General features: G+C 39.1%; 2 protein-coding genes across 2 annotated transcripts in view; one reads left to right on the top strand and one right to left on the bottom strand.

Annotated features, from left to right (window-relative positions):
* Nucleotides 1-10,930, top strand: part of LOC126094585 (uncharacterized) — a 68,070-nt gene extending 57,140 nt beyond the window's left edge. The window contains exon 4 of the mRNA XM_049909050.1: nt 7,371-10,930. Coding sequence (XP_049765007.1) covers nt 7,371-7,984 — 614 coding nt within the window. The 3' untranslated portion in view covers nt 7,985-10,930. The remainder of the gene's footprint in view (nt 1-7,370) is intronic.
* Nucleotides 10,931-18,767: 7,837 nt separating this feature from the next.
* Nucleotides 18,768-23,771, bottom strand: part of LOC126094476 (N(4)-(Beta-N-acetylglucosaminyl)-L-asparaginase-like) — a 151,752-nt gene continuing 146,748 nt past the window's right edge. Inside the window, exon 6 of the mRNA XM_049908868.1 lies at nt 18,768-19,028. Within this exon, the coding sequence (XP_049764825.1) occupies nt 18,800-19,028 (229 nt within the window). The 3' untranslated portion in view covers nt 18,768-18,799. The remainder of the gene's footprint in view (nt 19,029-23,771) is intronic.

The raw sequence follows: 23,771 nt of genomic DNA, 5'->3' as shown, positions 1-23,771 counted from the left end.
AATTTGTGAAGTTCGCGTGCAGGATTACTGGTCAGGTGAATACAGAGTTATAAATACAAAATCAAATAGGGGTAATGCAGGAGTAGGTTTCATAATTAATAAAAAATAGGAACACGGATAAGCTACAATGGACAGGATAGTGAACGCATTTCTGTAACCAAGATGAATACGAAACCCACACCCACTACAGTAGTACAAGTTTAGAGGTCTACTAGCTCTGCAAATGAGGAGATTGAGGAAATGTATGATTAGATAAAAGAAATTATTCAGATATTTAAGGGAGATGAAAATTTAATAGTCATGGGGGACTGGAATTCAATAGTAGGGAAAGGAAGAGAAGGAAAAGTAGTAGGTTAATATTGATAGGAGTAAAGGAATGAAAGAGGAAGCCACCTGATAGAAGTTTGCACAGACATTAATTTAATCATAGCTAACACTTGGTTTAAGAATCATGAAAGAAGGTTGTATTCATGAAAGAGACCTGGAGACACTGGAAGGTTTCAGACTGATTTTACTGGGTGAAGCAAAATTCGAGCACTCAGGCTTCGCAGCGCGACTCCTTACATACCAGCAGTAAAAAAATGTCTGTCACAAAATTATGTCCGGCGAGTACATCTGTCAGAAAAAGGACGTCAAAAAGTGGCAGTCTGGCAACACTATAACCACAGGTAAAGTAACTACCTCTGCCAGCACATATTAGTCTTGCTGTACAATTGGTGCAGAGGATAGAGTTTTGGGTTATTTGCAGGAGGTCAATGCTTCAATCCTGGGTTGAGGCATATGTTTTTTTACTTGGTAAATTCTTTGTACTCTCCTCCTGTGGTCCCATAGATTAGCACCAACTATTATTCTTGCCTCATTCAGGTCCATTACATTTCCTTAGGGTCTTATGTTACCAGTAGGACTAGCAACGTGCTTTGCGAATAGTGTCCAAACTCTGTTACTATTTGTGTGTGTTATCACCATGGTCCCACTAATTATGCCTTTGAACATTGAGTCTGGTAACCACATGCTGTTTAGTATGTATCTCAATGCATTATTATTATTATTATTATTATTATTATTATTATTATTATTATTATTATTATTATTCTATTGATGGGGTTATGGAAACATCACATCGGTTACCATTAGGGAAACAGTGTAATTCAAAACCAAACGTTTCACAATTAGCTTTGTTGGAATGAATCACACAGAACAATATCTATTAGAGGGGTAAGGGGCATTAGGTGAAACAGCGTACAGGACTGATGGCGTGCTTATATTGTATGCGCTGCCCACCAGACAGGGACTATTTGCAAGGCGGAGTAACGCATCCGTGACAGACTCCAATGTACATGCGTACACGTAACAAATTTTCTCATTGTAAATCTCTAAACCAGTGTCACAGATGTATGGCATACACAAACGATGAATATGTGGATATGCTTCTAGTCCTTGATACATCTGATAACTGGGCTGGTGTTGCTGCTTGTGAATATGCTGCTAGATATCCTCATCGACACCATCCAGATAAAAATGTGTCTCATCATCTGGAGCTGCACCTTCGGGAGTCAGGTTCTCTCTTTCCACCATCATGCGACAGAAGTTGTCAATGGACTCACCATACTCCAGCTACTAAGGAAGCTATTCTGGAGGTTATACACCAAGAACCTCAGTGAAGTACACATAGCGTAGCGAGGCAGCTGCGTGTCTTGCAACGCAAGGTCGTTAACGTGCTGCACGAGCATGGGCTGCACCCCTATCATTATGCTTTCATGCAACACCTGCATCCTGCAGATCGCCATCAGCAGATGCAATTCTGTGAACAACAGGAAGCCAACAATGACTTCGTGAACAGTGTAATATGGTCGGATGAAGGAGCATTCACTTGTGAGGGTGGCTTCAATCTGCACAATGCCCACCATTGGTGTGAGGTTAACCCGCACATCATCCACGACCATGGATTGTATCAACGTCTGGGTTGGAATATTGGGCGACAGGTGTTAGGGGCCCTGCATGTTGTTTAACCGGTTGACTGTACAAAGGTATCATGCATTCCTCTCAAACTGTCTGCCTGTTGCACTGGAAGACGTTCCACTATATGTTTGGGAGAGGATAGGGTTCCAACATTATGGTGCATCTCCACACTCTGGAATTAATGTGCAACAGCATTTGGACAGAACATTTCCAGAGCGATGGCTTGGACGTGGAGATCCTGTTGTATGGCCACTGCATCCACCTGACCTAAATGCCCTGGATTTCTTCCTGTGGGGACACCAGAAGGAGCACATGTACTCTATGCTGCTGTTGAATATGGAAGAATTGGTAGCGCATGTTCATGGTGCTCTTGTTACTGTGGACGCAGCTTTGCTGCGAAGAGTCCAGAGCTGTATGATCCGACGGGTTGTGCAATATTTTGACATGAAGGAAGGTCACTTTGAGCATCTGTTGTTCTGAGGACAACGTATGCTGTTGTGAAGATCATGCAGTCATTAATATGGACATTATTATTGTCACTGATTGCCAATGTGCAACATCTGAGTGCTCATATTACATGCAGACTCCTGACTAAGGTACGAGCATATGGGATTGGTTCCCAAGTATGTGAGTGGCTCGAAGACCTCTTAAGCAATAGAACCCAGTATGTTGTCCTCGATGGTGAGTGTTCATCAGAGGTGAGGGTATCATCTGGAGTGCCCCAGGGAAGTGTGGTAGGTCTGCTGTTGTTTTCTATCTACATAAATGATCTTTTGGATAGGGTGGATAGCAATGTGCGGCTGTTTGCTGATGATGCTGTGGTGTACGAGGTGTCGTCATTGAGTGACTGTAGGAGGATACAAGATGACTTGGACACGATTTGTGATTGGTGTAAAGAATGGCAGCTAACTCTAAATATAGATAAATGTAAATTAATGCAGATGAATAGGAAAAAGAACCCTGTAATGTTTGAATACTCCATTAGTAGTGTAGCACTTGACACAGTCACGTTGATTAAATATTTGGGCGTAACATTGCAGAGCGATATGAAGTGGGACAAGCATGTAATGGCAGTTGTGGGGAAGGGGATAGTCGTCTTCGGTTCATTGGTAGAATTTTGGGAAGATGTGGTTCATCTGTAAAGGAGACCACTTATAAAACACTAATACGACCTATTCTTGAGTACTGCTCGAGTGTTTGGGATCCCTATCAGGTCGGATTGATGGAGGACATTGAAGCAATTCAGAGGTAGGCTGCTAGATTTGTTACTGGTAGGTTTGATCATCACACGAGTGTTATGGAAATGCTTCAGGAACTAGGGTGGGAGTCTCTAGAGGAAAGGAGGCGTTCTTTTTGTGAATTGCTACTGAGGAAATTTAGAGAACCAGCATTTGAGGCTGACTGCAGTACAGTTTTACTGCTGCCAACTTACATTTCATGGAAGGACCACAAAGATAAGAGAAGAGAGATGAGGACTTGTACAGAGGCATATAGGCAGTCATTTTTCCCTCATTATGTTTGGGAGAGTAGAACAGGGAGAGAAGATGCTAGTTAAGGTACGAGGTACCCTCTGCCACGCACCTTATGGTTGATTGCAGAGTGTGTATGTAGATGTAGTATGAAAGACAAGTAGAAGTGTCATTGTACTGTACTATCATCTTTAACATATTGAAATTGATATTCACTGCACCAACTGTAAAGCATGACTAATATGTGGTGACAGAGGTAGTTACCTTACCTGTGGTTACAGTGTTGCCAGATTGCCACTCTTTAACGTCCTTTTTCTACCGGATGTACTCACTGGCCAAAATTTTGTGAGAGACTTTTTTTTTTATCACTGGCATGTGAGGAGTTGGGCTGCGAAGCCCAAGTGCATGAATTTCGCTTCACCCTGCATAATGGCAAGACAGAGATTTTGGAACTAAGTTTCAAATTGTAATACATTTCCAGGGGCAGATGTGGACTATGACCACAATTTATTGTTTAAAAAAGAGGGCTAGCAGAAATCCTTGGGTAACACAAGAGATATTGAATTTAATCAATGAAAGACGAAAATATAAAAAGTCAATAAATGAAGCAGGCGAAATGTAATACAAACATCTAAAAATTGAGATTGACCGGAAGTGCAAAATGGCTACGCAGGAATGTCTAGAGGACATATGTAAGGATGAACAAGCATATATCAATAGGGGTTACTGGAACGTTAGAGAGACCTTTGGAGAAAAGAGAACCACCTGTATGAATATCAAGAGCTCAGATGGAAAACCAGTCCTAAGCAAAGAGGGGAAAGCAGAAAGAAGGAAGGAGTATATAAATGGTGTACACTTGGTGTACTTGAGGGCAAGATAATGGAAATGGAAGAGGGCGTAGATGAAGATGAGTAGGGAGATATGATGCTGTGTGAAGAATTTGACAAAGCACTAAAAGGCTTAAATCAAAATAAGATTCTGGGAGTAGACAACATTCTGTTGGAGCTACTGATAGCGTTGGGAGAGCCAGCCATGACAAAACTCTTCCATCAGGTAAGCAAGGTGTATGAGACAGGCGAAATACCATCATACTTCAAGAAGAATATAATAGTTCCAATTCCAAAGAAAGTAGGTGCTGACAGGTGTGAAAATTACAGAACTGTCAGTTTAATAAGTCACAGTTGAAAAATACTAACACGAATCCTTTACAGAAGAATGGTAAAACTGATACAAGCCGATCTCGGGGAAGATCAGTTTGGATTCCAGAGAAATGTAGGAACGCATGAGGCAATACTGATCGTAAGACTTCTCATGGAAGGTAGTTAAGGAAAGGCAAACCTACGTTTATAGCATCTGTATGCTGAGAAAAAGCTATTGACACTGTTGACTGGAATACTTTCTTTCAAATTCTAAAGGTGGTAGGGTAAAATACAGGGAGTGAAAGGCTATTTACAATTTGTACAGAAACCAGATGGCAGTTACAAGAGTCGGAGGCATGAAAGGGAAGCAGTCGTTGAGAAGGGAGTGAGACAGGATTGTAGCCTAACCCCGATCTTACTCAATCTGAATATTGAGCAAGCTTTAAAGGAAACAAAAGAAAAATTTGGAGTAGGCATAAAATTCAAGGGAGAAGAAATAAAAACTTTGAGGTTTGCCAGTAGCATTGTAATTATGTCCGAACAGTAAGGGACATAGAAGAGCACTTGAACGTAATGGACAGAGTCTTGAAAGGATATAAGATGAACATCAAGAAAAGCAAAATGAAGATAGTGGAATTTAGTTTTATTAAATCAGGCGATGCTGAGGGAATCAGAGGAGGGAATGAGACTCTTAAAGAAGTAAATGAGTTTTGCTATTTGGGAAGCAAAATAACTGATGATGGTCGGAACAGGGAGAATATAAAATGTAGACATTTTATATTTTATTTATGTAGCATTTCTGAAGAAGAGAAATTTGTTAACTTCAGGTATAGATTTACATGTCAGGAAGTCCTTTTTGATGAAAGTATTTGTGTGGAGTGTAGCCACGTATGGAAGTGAAATATGGATGATAAACAGTTTAGACAAGAAGAGAATAGAAGCTTTTGAAACGTGGTGCTACAGAAGGATGCTGAAGATTGGATGGGTAGATCACATAACTAATGAGAAGCTGCTATTAGAATTGGGGAGAAGAGAAATTTGTGGTACAACCTGATTAGAAGATGGGATCGGTTGGTAGGTCACATTCTGAAGCATCAAGGGGTCACCAGTTCAGTACTGGAGGTAATCATGGGGTATGAAAATCATAGAGGGAGACAAAGAGATGAATACAGTAAACAGTTTCAGAAGGATGTAAGTTGCAGTAGTTACTCAGAGAAGAAGAGGCTTGCACAAAATTGAGTAGCATGGAGAGTTGCATCAAACCAGTCTTTGGGCTGCAGACAACAACAACAACAATAATAATAATGTCCCAAAGTTACAGAAGATTTAATATTGTGAAATTAATATTAATTCACCTTAATCATCTGGGTTATAGTTGTAGGTGTAAAACATCCTCTTGTGTTGTCTAGTATCAGTTGAATGAACATTACTTTTGAAAACAATCATTCAATTGAATTTCAGTATTGTATCATAAATTCTCTCATTGATACCAGACAATTTTTGGCTTTAGTCATTATAGATCCTCAGTTGTTGGTAGCAAAATATGGGGTAGTGAATTTAACTTGTTTCAACATTCGAAATGTGGACTTCTTACATCAATCATAAAATACAATTTCTGAAGATTCTATAGAATCAAGCCATCAGCTGTGAAATGTATTTTTTTTTTTTAAAAAAAGAGTTTATGTAATATCAGTTTAAGTTAGGGTTGAAGAGTTTTGCTGGTGGTCATGATCGACTTTTGCTTCAGTAATCAATACTCAACTACAATATATCACCTGGATCAATCCTTACACTCAACTCATAACCAGGGGGCCATGGGTAGTTCTTTGGATAGCTCAGTCTGTAAAGGACTTGCCTGCAAAAGGCAAAGGTCACAGGTTTGAGTCCTGGTCTGGCACACAATTTTAATCTGCCAGGAAGTTTCAATATGAGAACTAATGCCACATTTTCTGTTGATGATACAGTTACTTATACACCTATTGTAGTTAATAAATTTGAGTAAATGTTGATGAAATATCTATGTCTGAAAAAAGGGTAGATCATTAGTAAACTAATATATGAAGCAGTGACTTCAAAAAGTCTGATGTTCCACTGACGTTAGTACATGGAAACTGATTTGCTGGCAGTAACCTAGGAGAGTAAGAATGTTGCTCCCTGGAAAAATGAGACTAGAAAGATGTCTAGAAATGACAGCTTAATTTTATAGGGGGATTTAGTTGCAGAGAAAACCTAGAAAGTTTAAATAAATGCAAGTAGGAAACAAGAGAACAGGAAAAGGACAGACCTATCCTAAGAAAAGATATTGTTCTGCCTTCCATTCACTCTTCCCCTTCTGAACCCAGTTAGCTGCCTATGTCTGTCATTGCATACTTCTTCTAACCCTTGTAATAGGTTCAAATGGTTCAAACGGCTCTGAGCACTATGGGACAACATCTATGGTCATCAGTCCCCTAGAACTTAGAACTACTTAAACCTAACTAACCTAAGGACATCACACAACACCCAGCCATCACGAGGCAGAGAAAATCCCTGACCCCGCCGGGAATCGAACCCGGGAACCCGGGCGTGGGAAGCGAGAGCGCTACCGCACGACCACGAGATGCGGGCCCTTTTAATAGGAAACATTGTAAACAGAGAAAGCTTTATTTTCTTTACACCCAGTTGTTTGTATACCACTGCTTATAATTGAAATGCTATAGCTATGTTGTCTGGTGCAACAGCTGTACTATGTTTTCGTGGTTTTGTTACTTCTTGTTGCTTATTGTGTACAATTTTAGTTGGTAACTGTGATTTTTTTGTACAGGGAATGATGGAAGCCAGTATGAAGATCAGGAAAGGCTAAACTCTCATAGCAAACAAGATACCCGACCACCTCCAATTATAAAACATTGGTTGTATAGCAAAGTCTTCCATGAGGAATTTAAATTACATGACTTTGTTTCATTAAAAAAGAAACTATGTTCCTTCAAAGATAGTGATAAGTCTCAAATGAGCCAGCAAGCAAACAAATCAGAGCGCAAACAGAAGACACCTAAGAAAATCAGTCGAGACAAAGATTCTGTTGGTGACGTAACAGGTGGACAAAACATAGTGAATGTCTCTGATGGTCATAATGGAGTGATTGAAAGTTCTGGGCATCTTCAGATGCCACCAGTAAATTCTAGTTCTTCACCTGACATGTATATTTTGCCAGTGAATTTACAAGATCTTCCTCCTCTGAATCAGCCAAGTGAAATGTTGCATCAGCACCATCAACACCACACTATGCAGCTTAACCTCCACACTTATTCCACACCCCAGGCCAGTGTTATAAACCCCCTCGTCCACAATCAGCCTCCGTGTACAGCAATGATGGGATCCGTAGGCCTAAGTCAGAACTCTTGTGGAGCATATGCCCCTGCTGCTGCATTTTACTAGTGTGTTCCATCACAAGGCTTTACTAGTGTTTTATTCTCCCCATATAATACTTAATAATAATTATTTATAAAGGCATTATATGTGAAAGACTTCTTACAACCTGTAAGTTAATTTGTGAAGCGATTTTATGCAAAATTTTAAGTCACTGTAATTTTTTAGTGCATCATCTATTCAGATTTCTCAAACATTGTGTCATGTTTATTGTTTAGAGAAGGGAAATAAATATTATCTGTCTTTTGCATCAGAATGTTTATTTTGCTTCAACAGTATAAGGAAAAGATAGATTGCTACTCATCATAAAGATGCCACATTGAGTTGCAGGCAGATACAACGAAAAGACTGTCAGAAAAGGAAAAACAAACAAACAAACGTGCACACACACACACACACACACACACACACACACACACACACACACACACACACGCGTGTGCGTGTAGGCACACGCCATTTGCGGTAGTTTGGAGCAGAGTGCCGGTCTGAGCTGCCAGAAATGACGGTCATGTGCTTGAGGTGCAATTTGTGTGTGTGTGTGTGGGGGGGGGGGGGGGGGGGTTGTTGTTTCCTTTTCTGATGAAGGTTCTGTGAAGATTCTGGCCAAAAGCTAATGTGTAAATGTCTTTTCATTGTACCTGTCTGCCATTCAACATACCGTCTTTATGGTGAGTAGCCTGGAGTTTCCATTGTTTTATTTCTTTCCAGTCAGATATGTTTCCACCTACTGATATGGGGCATCATCAGTAATTTTTTATGAATAGTAAACATGAAAACCACCGAGAGCACTACCCAACGAAATTATTTGCACTGGGCCTTCCTTGGCCACTATTGGAACACACTGTGACCTTATCAGTAAACAAGTACACTGGTGATTATGGAAAATGCATCACAGTGTCAATGCTTTCAGGTCAGCTGTGCATATACTATTAAGTGGTTCAGCATGTCCTCATGATAAAAGCTCACAATACACTGACCGAAGTGCCCTCACCCCCCAAGTGCCATAGTATACTGGGCAACTAATACCTAATATGAATATGTAGAATGTGTGTGGTTGAAAATGAAACAAACATTCTGTTGCAAAAGACTGATAATATTTATGCTTAACTTGTTGATAAACATAACTGAAGTAGCAACTGAGAAAGAATGGCTGCAAATATTTTAAAAAAAAAAAATATTGTTTTTTGTGTAATCTACAAATGTATCAAATTGATATCATTTAATTCACATGCATATTCCCCAGTTTTCAGAAGATAATTCACCTTGGTTTAAACATATTTCCTTCTGTTTTTGGTCATGTGTTCGTTTGTTTGTTTTTAAATTAGTTACAGTTCATTTAGGACACAAAACTTCATAATTTTATCTGTCTCTGGTCATTATTGTTCCTTGTCCATCATACAAAGTGTAAAAAACTATGTATACAAAATTGTTGAGTGTTTAGAGGAGATAAAAAAACACTTATGTGTCAAAAATATCATGTGTACTCTGGTATTGGGTGCTGCAGAGGTTGAATGCCCAATGGAGGAGATGGACCTCAGCAGTCAATATAGGGCACCACGGCAAGTGTGCCTCTGATGCCCGTTTGATGCCTACGAATCAATCTTCGCTATACTAGAACTGTTGGATAAGTGCCTACGTATCATCTGGATACTTTGTTTGGTTTCATCTTGGATTGATCTCTTGATCTTGTTGTCATCACTGTGGCGACTGATTTGCGTAGCACCTCACTGTTGTAACATTGTTTGTCCTTGTCCTGACTGTAGTCTGTCTGTCTCACATTTTGTTCTCTGTACCATTTATTTGGGTTACTCTTCCTCAGGCAGCTCCCCCTCCTGGCAGCTCCCTCTGTTTCTGCATTCACCAAGGTTTGAATTGATATCCAGCTACCACTGGCAGAGCATGTACCGTTTCCCCACCACGGCTCCATGAAGGTTTTGACACTAACGATGTTCAGAGATAGTGTTCAGACTTACGTGTGAGGAATATTGTTTTAGAGATATTGCTGAAAACATCATCTATTTATGTTATGGCACCAGCTGCATCTGTGTCCTAACAATTGTCTGAACTAAACCACCAGATGTTTCACAAATAAAAGTTGTAGCTTCAGCCAAACAGGCAACCAACCCTTCTGGAGTTGTTATCTGTATCTCTTACACCAAATGCTTCATCTCACCCAACAAAAAGAAATCTGTAAGAGTGATGTCAGGAGAACATGATGATCATGATGCACATGTTTTGTAAAATCACTCCTTTTGGAGATTATTTACTTTTCCTTAAGATCCTCCCACTGAATCTCAGCCTGACATGTGCTTTTCGTACAGTCAGTTTTATGTGGAAGTCGCATTTTAGGTCACTCTGAATGGTTACTCCAAAGTATTGTACAATTGTTACCGTTTCCAGCGATTTGTCACCAGTAGTATGATCTCTCCACCTATGTGCACAATACATAACATTTAATTACATTCAGGGTAATGACAACTTAACCTTTAATAGCAATAAAATGTTACTGTGTTGCAAATCAGATTCCAGTGTCAATGTGCTGCATGTGAAGCAGTCAAAACAACTGTGAATGTTGGCCTAAGAGAAGTCGTGTCAAACGTGTGACACTTATGTCATATAACAGAAGTGCTTCTTTTCATCTCCTCTAAACGTTCACGCAAAAACTTTGCACAATTACATGAAATAATATTTGCAAACCAGACATCTGCATGTCTTTGATCAGCAGTTAAAGACATTAGAATTTTATAGGCCCATTTTACGCATTTGGTATGCCACAGTTTTCATGGCTTGTATTGAGCTTAAATTATCATCACATTCTAAAGTTTGTACATTCGACTCTGAAGCTTTGCTGTGAACTAACACATGGATGTATCTAAATGTGAGTCACATGAAATTTATATCCATTACCTTCTGCTTCTAACAGCGAGATTAAAAATGTTTATTGTTTAATTATATGTAAGATATTTTGATAAGAAGAAATTTCATACCTGATTTTTGTGTTATAAAGGTGCTGTGTGCGCTGATCTGAATACAGCATACCTTTTCAATTCTTGACACATTCTACAAGTTATAAAATTGTGTCATAATCACTGAAATGGATTTTATGAACTTTGCTGTGTAACATCTCTACAAAATTGAGACCTCAAATGAAGCAATGTTAGATGCTCACATTAAATGTTGCAGGTTTGCAACAGTGTTCATTAATTCACCATGATGCCAAATAATGTCATTGTGCTACACTTATCACTGTAGTAAGTGTACTTGTAAATATATAATTGACATTTGGATAAATGAACAGAGTTTATACTGTACATTATTGATATAATATGGTATATACAAGTTACACCATGAAACAATGTAACAATGAAAGGTAGATTCCAACGTATGAGGCGTCCTAGGAAAGCACACATTTAATTTCATGTCAGCTTTTGGTTAACTCTATTACTGAAAATGAAACTAGAATGACTCGGGCATGATACAGTTGCTGGTCAGGCAGTGTGTATGTAAGGCTTGAAACAGACTTTTGCTGAATCTAATCCTTCCAAAAATACCTGCAGACTAATTTTCAACTAGCATTACATACTATCTGTGTAGCCACTTTGAGCAGTTGCGCAAGTCAGTTTCATATAATGTAAGTGAACTAAATCAATTCTATATGATGTTTTTACTGTTTAACCACAATTTAATTTGTATTGCAGGTTTGCCTATGGACATTTCCATTCATGCAGCCTTTTATTGTGTTGAATCTTAGAGAATGCAGTATAGCCAACATATATCAAGAAGTATCTATATTTTACATCCCATAAAAAGCCATAACACCCCCCCCCCCCCCCAACCCCCATGAACCATGGACCTTGCCACTGGTGGGGAGGTTTACGTGCTTCAGTAACACAGTTAGCTGTACCATAGGTACAACCATCATGGAGGGATATCTGTTGAGGGACCAGACAAATGTGTGGTTCTTGTAGAGGCAAAGCGGCCTTGTTACAGCAACTGAAATGACCTTGTTGTGCTGGTACTGCGAATGGCTGAAAGCAGGGGAAATTGCAACTGTAATTTTTTCCAATAGCATGCATCTCTTCTTTGTGATTAAATGACAATAGCATCGTCTTAAATATTACGGAGGTAAAACAGTCCCCCATTCAGATCTCTGGGCATGAGCTACTTATGAGGATGTCGTCACGAGGAGAAACGAAACTGACATTCCATGGATTGGAGTGTGGAATAGTAGATGTCTTAATTGAGCAGGTAGGTCAGAAAAATTAAAAAATGAAAGGGATGGGTTAAATTTAGATAAGTGGGAATTAGTGAAGTTTGGTGCCAAGAGGAGCAGCACTACATATAGAGTTATAAATACAGGCTTATAAATACAAAATCAAATTGAGGTAATTCAGGAGTATGTTTAATAATGAATAAGAACATAAGAGTGCAAGTAAGCTATTATGAACAGCACAGTGAATGCATTATTTTAGCCAAGATGGAGACGGAGCCCGCAACCATCACAGTATTACCGGTTTATATGCCATCTAGCTCTGCAGATGATGAAGAGGTAAGAAGAAGAAGAAGATGAAGTACTGACGGAAGTAAAGCTGTGAGGACAGGTCATGAGTTGTGTTTGGGTAGCTCGGTGGGTGGAGCACTTGCCCACGAAAGGCAAAGGTCCAAAGTTCGAGTCTCAGTCCGGCACACAGTTTTGATTTGCCAGGAAGTTTCAAAATTAGTTCTTTTTGCAGATAATGTTAGTATTGTAACCAGTCCAAACACACACACACACACACACACACACACACACACACACACACACACACACACACAAAATAGTAAATAATGTTCTTAAAAGTGTTATTGAATGGGTTTCTGTGAATGGTTTCACTCAATTTCAAAACGACACAACATACTCATTCTGCACATCTAGAGTTACTTCATCAATGATACAATATGAGGAAAACAGAAAAGGAAGAAATAAAAAAATGGTATGAAAGAACACATGAACCACTAGGAAAACCTTATGCAGATGATGGTGATGAAGTCCCCAAAATCCTCCCCGAATAAATAAGAAAAGCTATAAACGAGATGCAGAATGGTAAAGCAGGGGGTCATGGTGATCTGAAAATTGACATACTCAAGCTTACAGGGGAGGAAACAGAGAAACATCTGGCTAAAGTCTTTACTTTGTGTATACAGAATGGCAGCATCCTGACCTGGTGGAACAAAGCAAACATAATCTTACTACATAAGAAGGGAAGTATTCACGATCTGAAGAACTACCGCCTCATTAGCTTAATTTCTGTTATATATAAAGTGTTCACTAAAGCCCTGATAAATCACATTAAAATGGTAGTGGAAACTGCACAGACCATAGGACAAGCTGGATTCCACAGTGGTTTCAGCACAACTGACCATATAAACACACTGCGTGAGGTAATTAGTCGAGCAAATGAGTATGAAATGCCACTAAGCATAGCCTTCATTGACTTCGAGAAAGCCTGTCAGCCACATTGCAGTCATACAAGCACTGGCCAATCAAGGAATGGAAACAAAGTATATAAACATACTGTGCAACATTTATGACACATCTGTAGCATCTATCAACATAGGAAAAAAAACAAGTGTGAATTTCCCATTGGAAAAGAAGTAAAGCAGGGTGATCCTGTATCCCTGAAGTTATTTATAGCAGTTCTCGAGATGGCTATGTCAAAAATTATTTGGAACAACGGAGGAATGAGGATAACTGGTAAAAGGCTCACCAACCTGAGATTTGCTGATAATATAGTGGTCCTAGCTAACAGTAAGATGGAAATGCAGTCCTCTATAAAAAGACTTAACAGATCATTGCCAGGAAGTTAGACTTAAAATAAATCACTCCAAAACTAAGGTAATGCTTAGTAAGTGGGTAGCTGCAGGACAAGTAACACTGAATGGCAACAATGTTACGGAATAAGTTTATCTGGGGCAATTAATTGACACAAAAGGAGATTTGAAACCTGAAATTTTTCATCGAATTAAACTGGGTTGGAGGGCTTATGGAAGGAATACAACAGTTTTCAAATCCAACATGCCATTCTACATAAAGAACACAGTTTTTGATCAGTGCCTTATCGGTTTTAACGTACGGATGTGAAAACTGGACTGCAAATGAATTTTTCAAAAGGAAACTTACTTAGAACTGCTCAGAGAGCTATGGAAAGGTCAATGTTAGGTCTCACTAAGAAAGGTCAGCAGAAAAGAGAAGACATACGAGCTATAACAGGAGTAAAAGATATTATAGTATGGGTTAAGACTCTAAAATGGCAATGGGCAGGACATATTGCACGAAGAGGATGGAAGATGGACAAAATCAGTTTTAGAGTGGAGTGCCAGAGAAAAACGGAGACCACCTGATCGCTGGGATAAGGAACTCAGGAAAGTTGTGGGCTTCAACTGGCAGAAGACAGCAGCGGACAGAGATGCATAGAAACACCTCTTAAAAATTAATAACTTAAAGAGGCTACATCTTGTATAGATTGAATTAGCTGAAAAATAAATAAATGAGGAAATAATATCTACTGTAGAAACGTCAAGATTTTTGTGTCCCTATACTGATGAGAATTTAAACAGGAAAGAACACATTTTGGAATTCCTAAAACAACATAGTTAAGCCATATTTTGCACTTTGAATCATTGCAAATCTTGGGAAAGAGAGAAATCAGTAAGTTGACATATTTAGAGCATTTTCATTTAGAACTAGCTGCCTCTATCCTCACTCTACCTTTCTCACAAAACATTTAGGCACATGATCATATTTGCATTCTTTTAAAATAGAATGTTCTAAATTCTTTTACCCAATCTCTGTTTCGTAGTGAATCCTTTTTACTCAGCGTCTCCCTATCATTGACACTTTCTCCTATCTTTCTTTCTCTCACTCTTCGTTACTACAGTCTTCTCTTCTGCCACATTCGCTGTCTCTCTGTCCCACTGCCAATTGTCTTTGTCTCCTATTGGCACTCACTCTCTCTTTCTTGCTTGCTTACAGTCTGCGGTCTTTCTCTTCAACCACCATTGTCTCTTCTCCACACATGCCCTTGGGGATGGTTGGCTCAAGGTTTTGACCCCTAGACTACAAACCGTCTGATACGCGAGTATTGGGGATGGAGAAAGTGGGCAAACTTTTTGTGTTCAAGTTCACCAGTCAGGACGTGGTGTCCTGATGCCCCAAAGCCCACCTGCGGTTTCCACTCCTCTCTCTCTCTCTCTCTCTCTCTCTCTCTCTCTCTCTCTCTCTCTCTCTCTCTCTCTTTTTTTTTTGTTCCCACTGCTACTATCTCCATCCATTTCTTTTTCTTTTTTACTGACGTGGCTTCTCACTGACCTTCACTACTTCCACTCTCTCAGGCTCCCGCTGCTATTGCCTTCATCCATTTCTCTTTCCTACCATCACTGTTGCCTTCTCCTCCTCTGTCTCCATCACTCTACTACTCTCTTTCAGCAAAAAGAAAAGGTGAATATGTTTGCATACCAAAATTTTTTGTCGAGAAGGTAGAATGATGTTTGAGACAGCTGGTTCCTCACTTTTCTGTCAGTCTTAAAGAGGTGCAAACTCACCTTTTCATATGTTCCAACAGAAGCAATTTTCAGCTGGTTCCCTTCTCCCCCTTCCCCCCCCCCCCCCCCACCCCCACCCCCTCCCTCCCAATTACAGTAGGGTCCGCTGCTTATATAAAATGAATTATGTAGGTTAGTAAAGTTTTGACAGTTTGCCAGTATACTTCGAAACATGTAAACAACAAATGAGTATGCATCATACAAGGCTAACATAAAACTGTCTCCCATCCAACGCAAGTTCACTTTGGACTACTTTACATTAAAATACCAATATTATGAAAAGAACAGATTGCCACACACTATATCAGAGATGTTGATTCACAGATAGGAAAAACAAAAATACTGTCAAACAAGTAAACTTTCAGCCAAAAAGGCCTTCATCCCACTGTCTCTGGCTGCCGATGCCAGATATTTTTGGCTAAATCTACAGTATATCAAAAAATGCTGTGTTTGATTTGAAAATACAAAGAATTTTGGATGATAAAATACTATAAATAATATTTTATAAGGTGCTGATGTCACCAGGTGACACCACTGAATAACTTCCAGGCGAAGACCACCCGTTTGGGCACAAAGGGCCCATTATACACAGATATCAAACCATACAGATTTATTGGTGGAAAAACAAACACACACACGCACAGTTTGGCTACCTCAGAATCCTTGCCATGTGTTCACTATGTCATTTAAAACTAAGAGGGCTATTCAGAAAGCAAGGTCTGATTTGGTCATAAAATGGAAACCATTGTAAAAATCAAAAATGTTTTATTTACAACAGTTAGCTACATCTTCCAGCTACTTCTTCTCTACATAGTCACTGTCCCAACTAAGACAACTGTCATAGCGTTGTACCAACTTTCCAGTACCCTTGTCACAGAAGGCAGCTGCCTGTGCTTGCTGTCAATTCTCTACACTGGTCTGCAGCTCATTGTCTGTGCCAAAATGCTTTCTTCATAGCCAGAGATTCATGTCAGCAGAGCTGAAACTCAGGGAGAGGCAATTATGGGCTCTATTGTGGGTGATCAAACACTTCCCAATCGAACACGCCACAGGAGCATCTTTATTGCCCCTGCAGAGTGCGCCTGAGAACTGTTATCAAGAAGGAAATGCATGACAGTTGTATTATGTGGGCTGCATTACATCAGGCAAAATCTCTCGCCAGGCTCTCACACTTGGTAGGAGACACTATTTACTAGGCATCCTTATGTGGTCACTTTGCTCTCAGAACTGAAAAGAGCAACATGACGCAATGAACGGGAATACAAGAGACATTGCCCAACACATCTGTGCAAAGCTTCATAACTGGTGCTTTTATAAACTGCCTAAAGCCTACCATAGAATGCACATAATGCAAAAGAACCAACTGATTTGCTTAGTTTCCTGATCTGGAGGAAGTGTGTAATGTTTAAATTATGACATCATACTTAGCCATTCTTCTGATAGGCATAAAAATGTTTGCTAGGCCAAGGGCTATCCAAACCACTCGATTCCTTATCTCTGTACCAATAGAACCCGAGATATGACCTCCTGAAAAATCACATTTTCTTGTGTGGCTTTTTGGAACATAGTGGTACCATGCACAGATCAGTATGGAATAATGTTCTGGGGCCACAATGATGATGATCATCCGGGGAGAGTCAACTTCAACAAAGAAAGTGTTCATTTCTCTAAACAGTGTTGTAAGAATAATATGTGCTGCTCACCCACAGTCATCTTGTAGATATCTGTTTAAGGAGTTAGGCATTGTGACCACTTCCCTCATCAAGTTTGTTGCACATAATCGACCACAGTTCAAAAGTGACAATGAGATACTGAATTACAATACCAGAATAGACAATGACATTCATTACCTGACATTAATTTAAGGGTTGCACAATGCTGTCACCAAAATTTTTGATCATTTAACCAGTGGAATAAAATGTCTGACAGACAGCAAAGTTAAATTTGAAAATAAACTGAAAAAATTTCTGCTTAACAACTCCTCCTATTCTGTTCTGTAGAAGAATTTCTTATGTTGTAATGTGTAAAGGTGATAGGCAAAAAATGTTAACTCACAACAGTACTACATATATGATCAGTATGTAGCCATAGTATGTGTAATGTGATTGTAAAATGACTCATTCCACATTACTACGAGTAATCATACAAATGATCCACAAAAACATGAAACCTAAGGTCATAGCAGTTACAAACAGTTCCTTTTTCATACATTCAAAGATGATCCACATTTTTTTCAACAAAATCATTACAGGTGATGAGTCATGGTGCTATGGGTACAATCAAGAAAGTAAACAACAGAACAATGGAAGTCACCCGGCTCCCCTCGACCAAAAAAAGCTCGACAAGTGAAATTGAATGTGAAAACGATGTTGATCTGTTTTTTTTTTTACATCAAAGGGATCGTACACTCTGAATTTGTCCCTGAAAACCAGACAGTAAACCAACAATTCTATTTGGAGGTTATGAAACGGCTTCACAGAAGTTTGTCGTGAAAACGTCCAGCTTTGTGGGATTCTGGTGTGTGGTTACTGCATCACGACAACGCTCCCGCGCACACGGCTCTCAGCGTTCACCAGTTTTGGCCTCAACAAAGATGACTACCTTGACCCATGCGCCCTATTCGCTGGATTTAGCACCCTCGGACTTCTTCCTATTCCCGAGGATGAAAAGAGGGAAGCATTTTGCAGATGTGGAAGACGTAAAATGCAATGTCATGAAAGAGCTAGCAGTTCGAACATGGAATTAACGTTTGAACAAGTGTATTAATGCTTATGGGGAGTACTTCGAAGGCGATTAAGGTTGTATTTGAAAACAATAAAGCATATGCTTTCTAGAAAGAAATTCCGGTTATTTTTGGGCCCCGCCTCGTACATTAAAGAAATGTAGCTCTCAAGTGCTGACAATAATGACTCTGCTGAACAGTGAATAAAATAGTATGAATGAATGGATTTTCAGATTTTTAAAAATATGAAGGACAAAAAAAGTAACTAAGACACATAGAATCTAAGATCAGTGTTCTCTGTCTTTGTGGACAGTTAAGGAATATTTTATGCACAGCTTTATTTCCGGGGCATTTACGTCATGTACACGGATTACATATGCTACATATTTATCTTGCAACCATTACATAAGTGGCAGGGAAGGTTTCTTTGTGCGTTCTCTCTCTCTCTCTCTCTCTCTCTCTCTCTCTCTAAATCAAAGCTCAACGTCAAAATAATTTAGGAAACTTTATTAGTATGCTTAGGAAACACAGCTCACATTTTGAACAGTTACTTCACTTAAGTACAAGTTCCTAACTGAAAATGGGAAGAAGTCCAATCCATGACAAGCTGCACCATACTCTCCATTGTTTCGTACAACTACAATACCACCTTTGAATTCAGGATAGTAGGAACCTATCCTCCGAATAGCAACTGCACCAGCTTCTGAGGGCGATGAACCATTACGTAGCAGCTCAACTGCAAGGAAGCTGGGGAAAAAAGGACAAGTTTTATTTTAGCAGGCATCATGAACACCACATAATATTTACATGATGAAACTTAGACCCTGTACCACTTTTTTTGAGTGCAACTCAATAAATAATGAGGAGTAATTTAAATAATTTAGGTGCAAAGGCGATAACTCACTGAAAGCATAAGTACTGACTTGTTGAAAAGTGCTGACTCAACGCTTCTGCTATTCAGGTTTATGCAGTAAATTAAGAACAGATCAAGTTAGCAATATTAAAATTTGTGTACGAAGCCCAGAGAAAGGGGAACACAGCTTCTGAATAATAGTGCTAAAACATACCATGGCTAGTGAATATAATGCAGCTTTGAAATTTTGTTTCTGTCTGCATACATCCATGAATGAACTTAACACATCACTGAAGATGTATTGTGAAGATATTCTTCCACCATCAACCACGTGTTACAGTAACTACAGTGAATAAAACGATTGACAATGCAGCTGCCACCATTTGACTACTAAATCATGCTGCAGGTGTGTCGGATAGACATGCAACATTGGCACTGGTGAGCCCATTCTGGCCAGACTGGGCGTTGTGTGCAACACATGATGACTTGGAGGAGTGAACTGGGATGGGTAGATACAAAGCAGGAAGGGGAGATGGCAAAAAGAGAGTATGGCTGCAGGATGAGAGAAATTAAGGTCCTGGGTCAGGGGCTTGTGGAGACTGAGGCACAGAGAATTACATGACTGAAGAGTGTGCTGCAAAAACAACTCCCATCTACATAATTCAGAGAAGTAGGTGTTGGAGGAGGATCCAAGTGACACGAGTTGTTAAGCATCAAAAGCATATAGGAGTCAACCATATAAAAATAGTCAGTGAAGGCTGAAACCAGTAATATTGTATTGAAATTGTTGTGATTGTTGCAGAAAGTAATTAAAGTTCTTAGCAAGAAATTCAGCATGGTAGGCAAGGAATTTTGTGACACTACAGACATGGGTGGCCAGACTGCATGGAAGTGATAATTTGTTGTGTGAAAGCTGGGAGCTATCAAAATACAAATACTGTTGATGGTTAGTGTGTGTGATATGACAGACATTTAAACAGAGCCATCATCAGAGAGGTCAGTTGTGATGAAATAGGCCATGTATCGAACATTGACATATAGGTTTTTTTTTATGCCCAAATGTTGGCAGACAAAAGTCATTTATGTGTAGAAATTTATTGTCATGGAGTCATATAATTTGTGCTTTATTTTGTCCATTTTTCAAAGACAGCAAGTTTTCTTACATGTGGTAGTTACACGAACTTATATATTTATATATCACATCTAAGAAAGCTGTTTATTTGTAATCGAGTCTTAATATACTTAGATAATGGCACATCTTGTGTAAGAAATAGAAAAGTCAAATCACATTAAAAATGAATTCGCTCAGATGCAATTTTTTGTGAAACAGATTTGAATTTTATGTGTTTATAAAAATTGGTTATCTTGCAATAATTTATATATCAGCAAGTAGCCTGAACTCCAGACTATTATAGATTCTGTTAAAACTGTTAAAATTTGATAAAATGCAAGTCTCAAATTCTGATTTTACATCTTACATCAAATTTTAGAAACATGCTCAATTCACATACACAGCAATTCTGCCTTTAGTTTTGAATTTTTGTAACACCAAAACAATATATAAAATTAAAATGTCATGTTCACAAGAAAATAACGACCAATCCAAATAAACTATTGTAAAAACGAAAGCTAAATTAAACTGAAATGGAAGGCTTTCATTGCACATAAATTGGGAAACGTTAGCAAAATATTAAAGTTATTCTGTAATTTTATTTAAATTTTGAACACCATCAGTTACACTAATATAATAAGTAAGATAATATGTGGAAAGTATACTGGCTATGTGAAAGTGCGACAAGTTTGGTGCCCAGAAGGTGAAATACTGAAACTCAGAGAAATTTAAAACTTACTTCTGCTTTTTTAAAATATCCATAATGCTAACTCTGCAAAGGTGCTGTTCAGAACCTGGAGGAATAAGTAACATACTCTCAGCTTCATGGAGATGAGCAAGAACAAAGGTAAGTATTTGCATTTCCAAACTTTCTTGGGTAAAATCTAATTTGTGGTGCTAAACTCTCACCAGTTGTGACAGTACATACATGCATCGGCCAAGAATTTGTGAGGTCACAAGGTCAGTGTGCAAGAAGATATGTGGGAAGCATGTTAATCAGGTAAGAGAGAAAGTGTGGAGCCTTTGGAGGAATGAGGATAGGGTGTCATGGTTTTGAGTCCAAACAATGAAGATACCATCAGTGAATGTAAACCAGATAAGGGATTGTGATTTTGGGTACTTGTGAAGGTTCCCTCTAAATGGCCCATAAACAGGTTAGCAAAGGAGGGTGCTCCCATGCTGCAAAAGGAGAAGTGGTTATGTGTCAGGATGTGGATGTATAAGGAGTGATGTGGTGGGTTTGGAATCAGAATAACACTGTTTGGAAGCAGCATGACATGTATAAAGGGAGATGATGTATCTGAAGGTGGTATCAACAGTAACAAGTAGGGATACAAATGATAATGGGGCGGTATACTGTTTGCCCTGGGGAGAGCAATATTTATTCATATGGAATTACAAACAAAGCAATGAATTAAAACTTTTATGATTCTTGAAAGACATATGTAAAAACAATATCAATTTATTATGTATATTACACTTTATTCTATGTTAAAAAATATTAGTAACTGTGAAACAGTCAAATGATTTTATGTAATTACTCACTCTGGTGTTGATCTTGGATGAGGGTGGACATGAGAGACATTGTAAGTGTAATTACATTGCATTTTTGTTAAATATATGTGTTCATTTGCACATGTGTCGATCAGCCGAGAAGCTGAGAAGTGATTCTTCTTGATGTTGTAGATCTCAGGGGCACTCTAGGATGCTCTTTGTGTGAGGCACCTCTGTGAGCTGCAGCACGATCCGCACATGCGCAGTATTACGCTGACATCACTTTGCATGTGGCACTTGCACAAGACTCTAGTTTTACTAGGGGATATGCGGGATTTTAGTCTGCATCTGGTCTGGGCAGAAGCTGAAGGCTGAAGGCCAGCATGAGGCTATATAAGTAATGAATCTGGAAAGACGGAATCAGCTGCTGCGCAGCTGCATGTGCAACAGCACTGGATGCAAACGGAGGTGCCCTACTATAGGAAGAGATTTAGGCATTCTTGCGTGATGTTCTATAAGGCCTTTGGTGCTATAGAGGTTACTACAAGTGGTAACGTCCGAGTGCAACATGGCTCATCAGTGTTTTGCAGGTGGGTTCTGAATTTTGCATTTACGCAGAAAGATACACCTCAGCATGGTAACAGCTGGGTCACTGCTGCAATTGTGCAGTATCCTGGTGATACAGTGAAAGCCACTGCAGGTCTGAAGAGTTTTAACAGTAGAGATGTGATTGCTTATCATATATTTCAAGTGAATGAGGTGTTCATTTGCACATGTCCACACAATTAAAGGCTACCATTTGCACGGAACAAAACACGACACACACATTAAAAAATAAAAAAGCAGCACACTGGTGCCAAACATGGGGTGTTAGTGTGCTGTTTTTATTATGTATTTTGTTGTGATCTATTTTGTACATCAAGTAGTGTGATTTAATTGTGTGTACATGTGCAGTTCATTAAACTGTATGATTTGTAGACACATATATGTATAATTACACATCAAATGACGCCACACGCTCTAAAGTGACAACGTCACAAAACTTATCACGGGCAAATTACACAGTTCTTTTCTTTTGTAGGTATATTATTTGAAGGTTTAATGCCGCAATATGAAACATGTAGAAAGCGGTGTGAGGCACTATACTAGCTCGTATGTTAACAAAATATCTCAAGTTCGTTTTGCATTGCAATTTCATTGAAATTAATATTGCTTTAATGCCATGGGTTTGCGTAGAGAAATATTCGGATATGGCATGTTTATCACTGATCATTTCGGAGTAAGTTAATTTATGTGAATTTACGTAGGGGGAGATAAAAGATACCCATTATGTGGCAGCCACAAGATTTTATTAAAAGCTGCTATTAATCATTGAAAATGAATTAAAGTGGCACTGAAGTTAAATAGTATAATTAAAGTGTAAAGTGGGTACCGGGGAAATAAAATACCCGGGGTGGACCAAAACTAGCAAACTAGGGCACGACGGTTCCACATGTCAGTGGCGGTTTCCCGACAGCGTCTGTTCCACATGTTAGTGGCGGCTGATTTGTGTTTCAAGGCTCCACAACCTTGATCCTACCAACTGGCACATGTCAGACCAAAATACAATTACAAGTAAAATCATGGTTCGTGTATGTAATAACAAAAGTACCCCAGGTGGTGAAATCCACCCACCTAGCAGAAAGGTGGCAACCGGTCTATCGGATTCTGGGGAGACCGGACCTACACGACTTGTGAGTGGATCAGAGCACTCTGGAAAACTTCCCAAAAATGAAGATTACATTGGAACAGTAAACATACGGACACTAATACAAACCGGAAAATTATACACATTAACAGAAGAATTAAAGAAGCTGAAAATCCAAATCCTAGCAGTACAAGAGACCAGATTTCCTGATAATCACATTAACAGAAGAATTAAAGAAGCTGAAAATCCAAATCCTAGCAGTACAAGAGACCAGATTTCCTGATAATCAAATCACTGACTACAATGGCTTCAGAATTTTCAAAAGTGGAACGGACAGAAAAATTG

This window comes from Schistocerca cancellata, chromosome 8, assembly GCF_023864275.1.
Source record: "Schistocerca cancellata isolate TAMUIC-IGC-003103 chromosome 8, iqSchCanc2.1, whole genome shotgun sequence".
Taxonomy (NCBI): Eukaryota; Metazoa; Arthropoda; class Insecta; order Orthoptera; family Acrididae; genus Schistocerca; species Schistocerca cancellata.
This window is presented reverse-complemented; position numbering and strand designations above follow the sequence as displayed.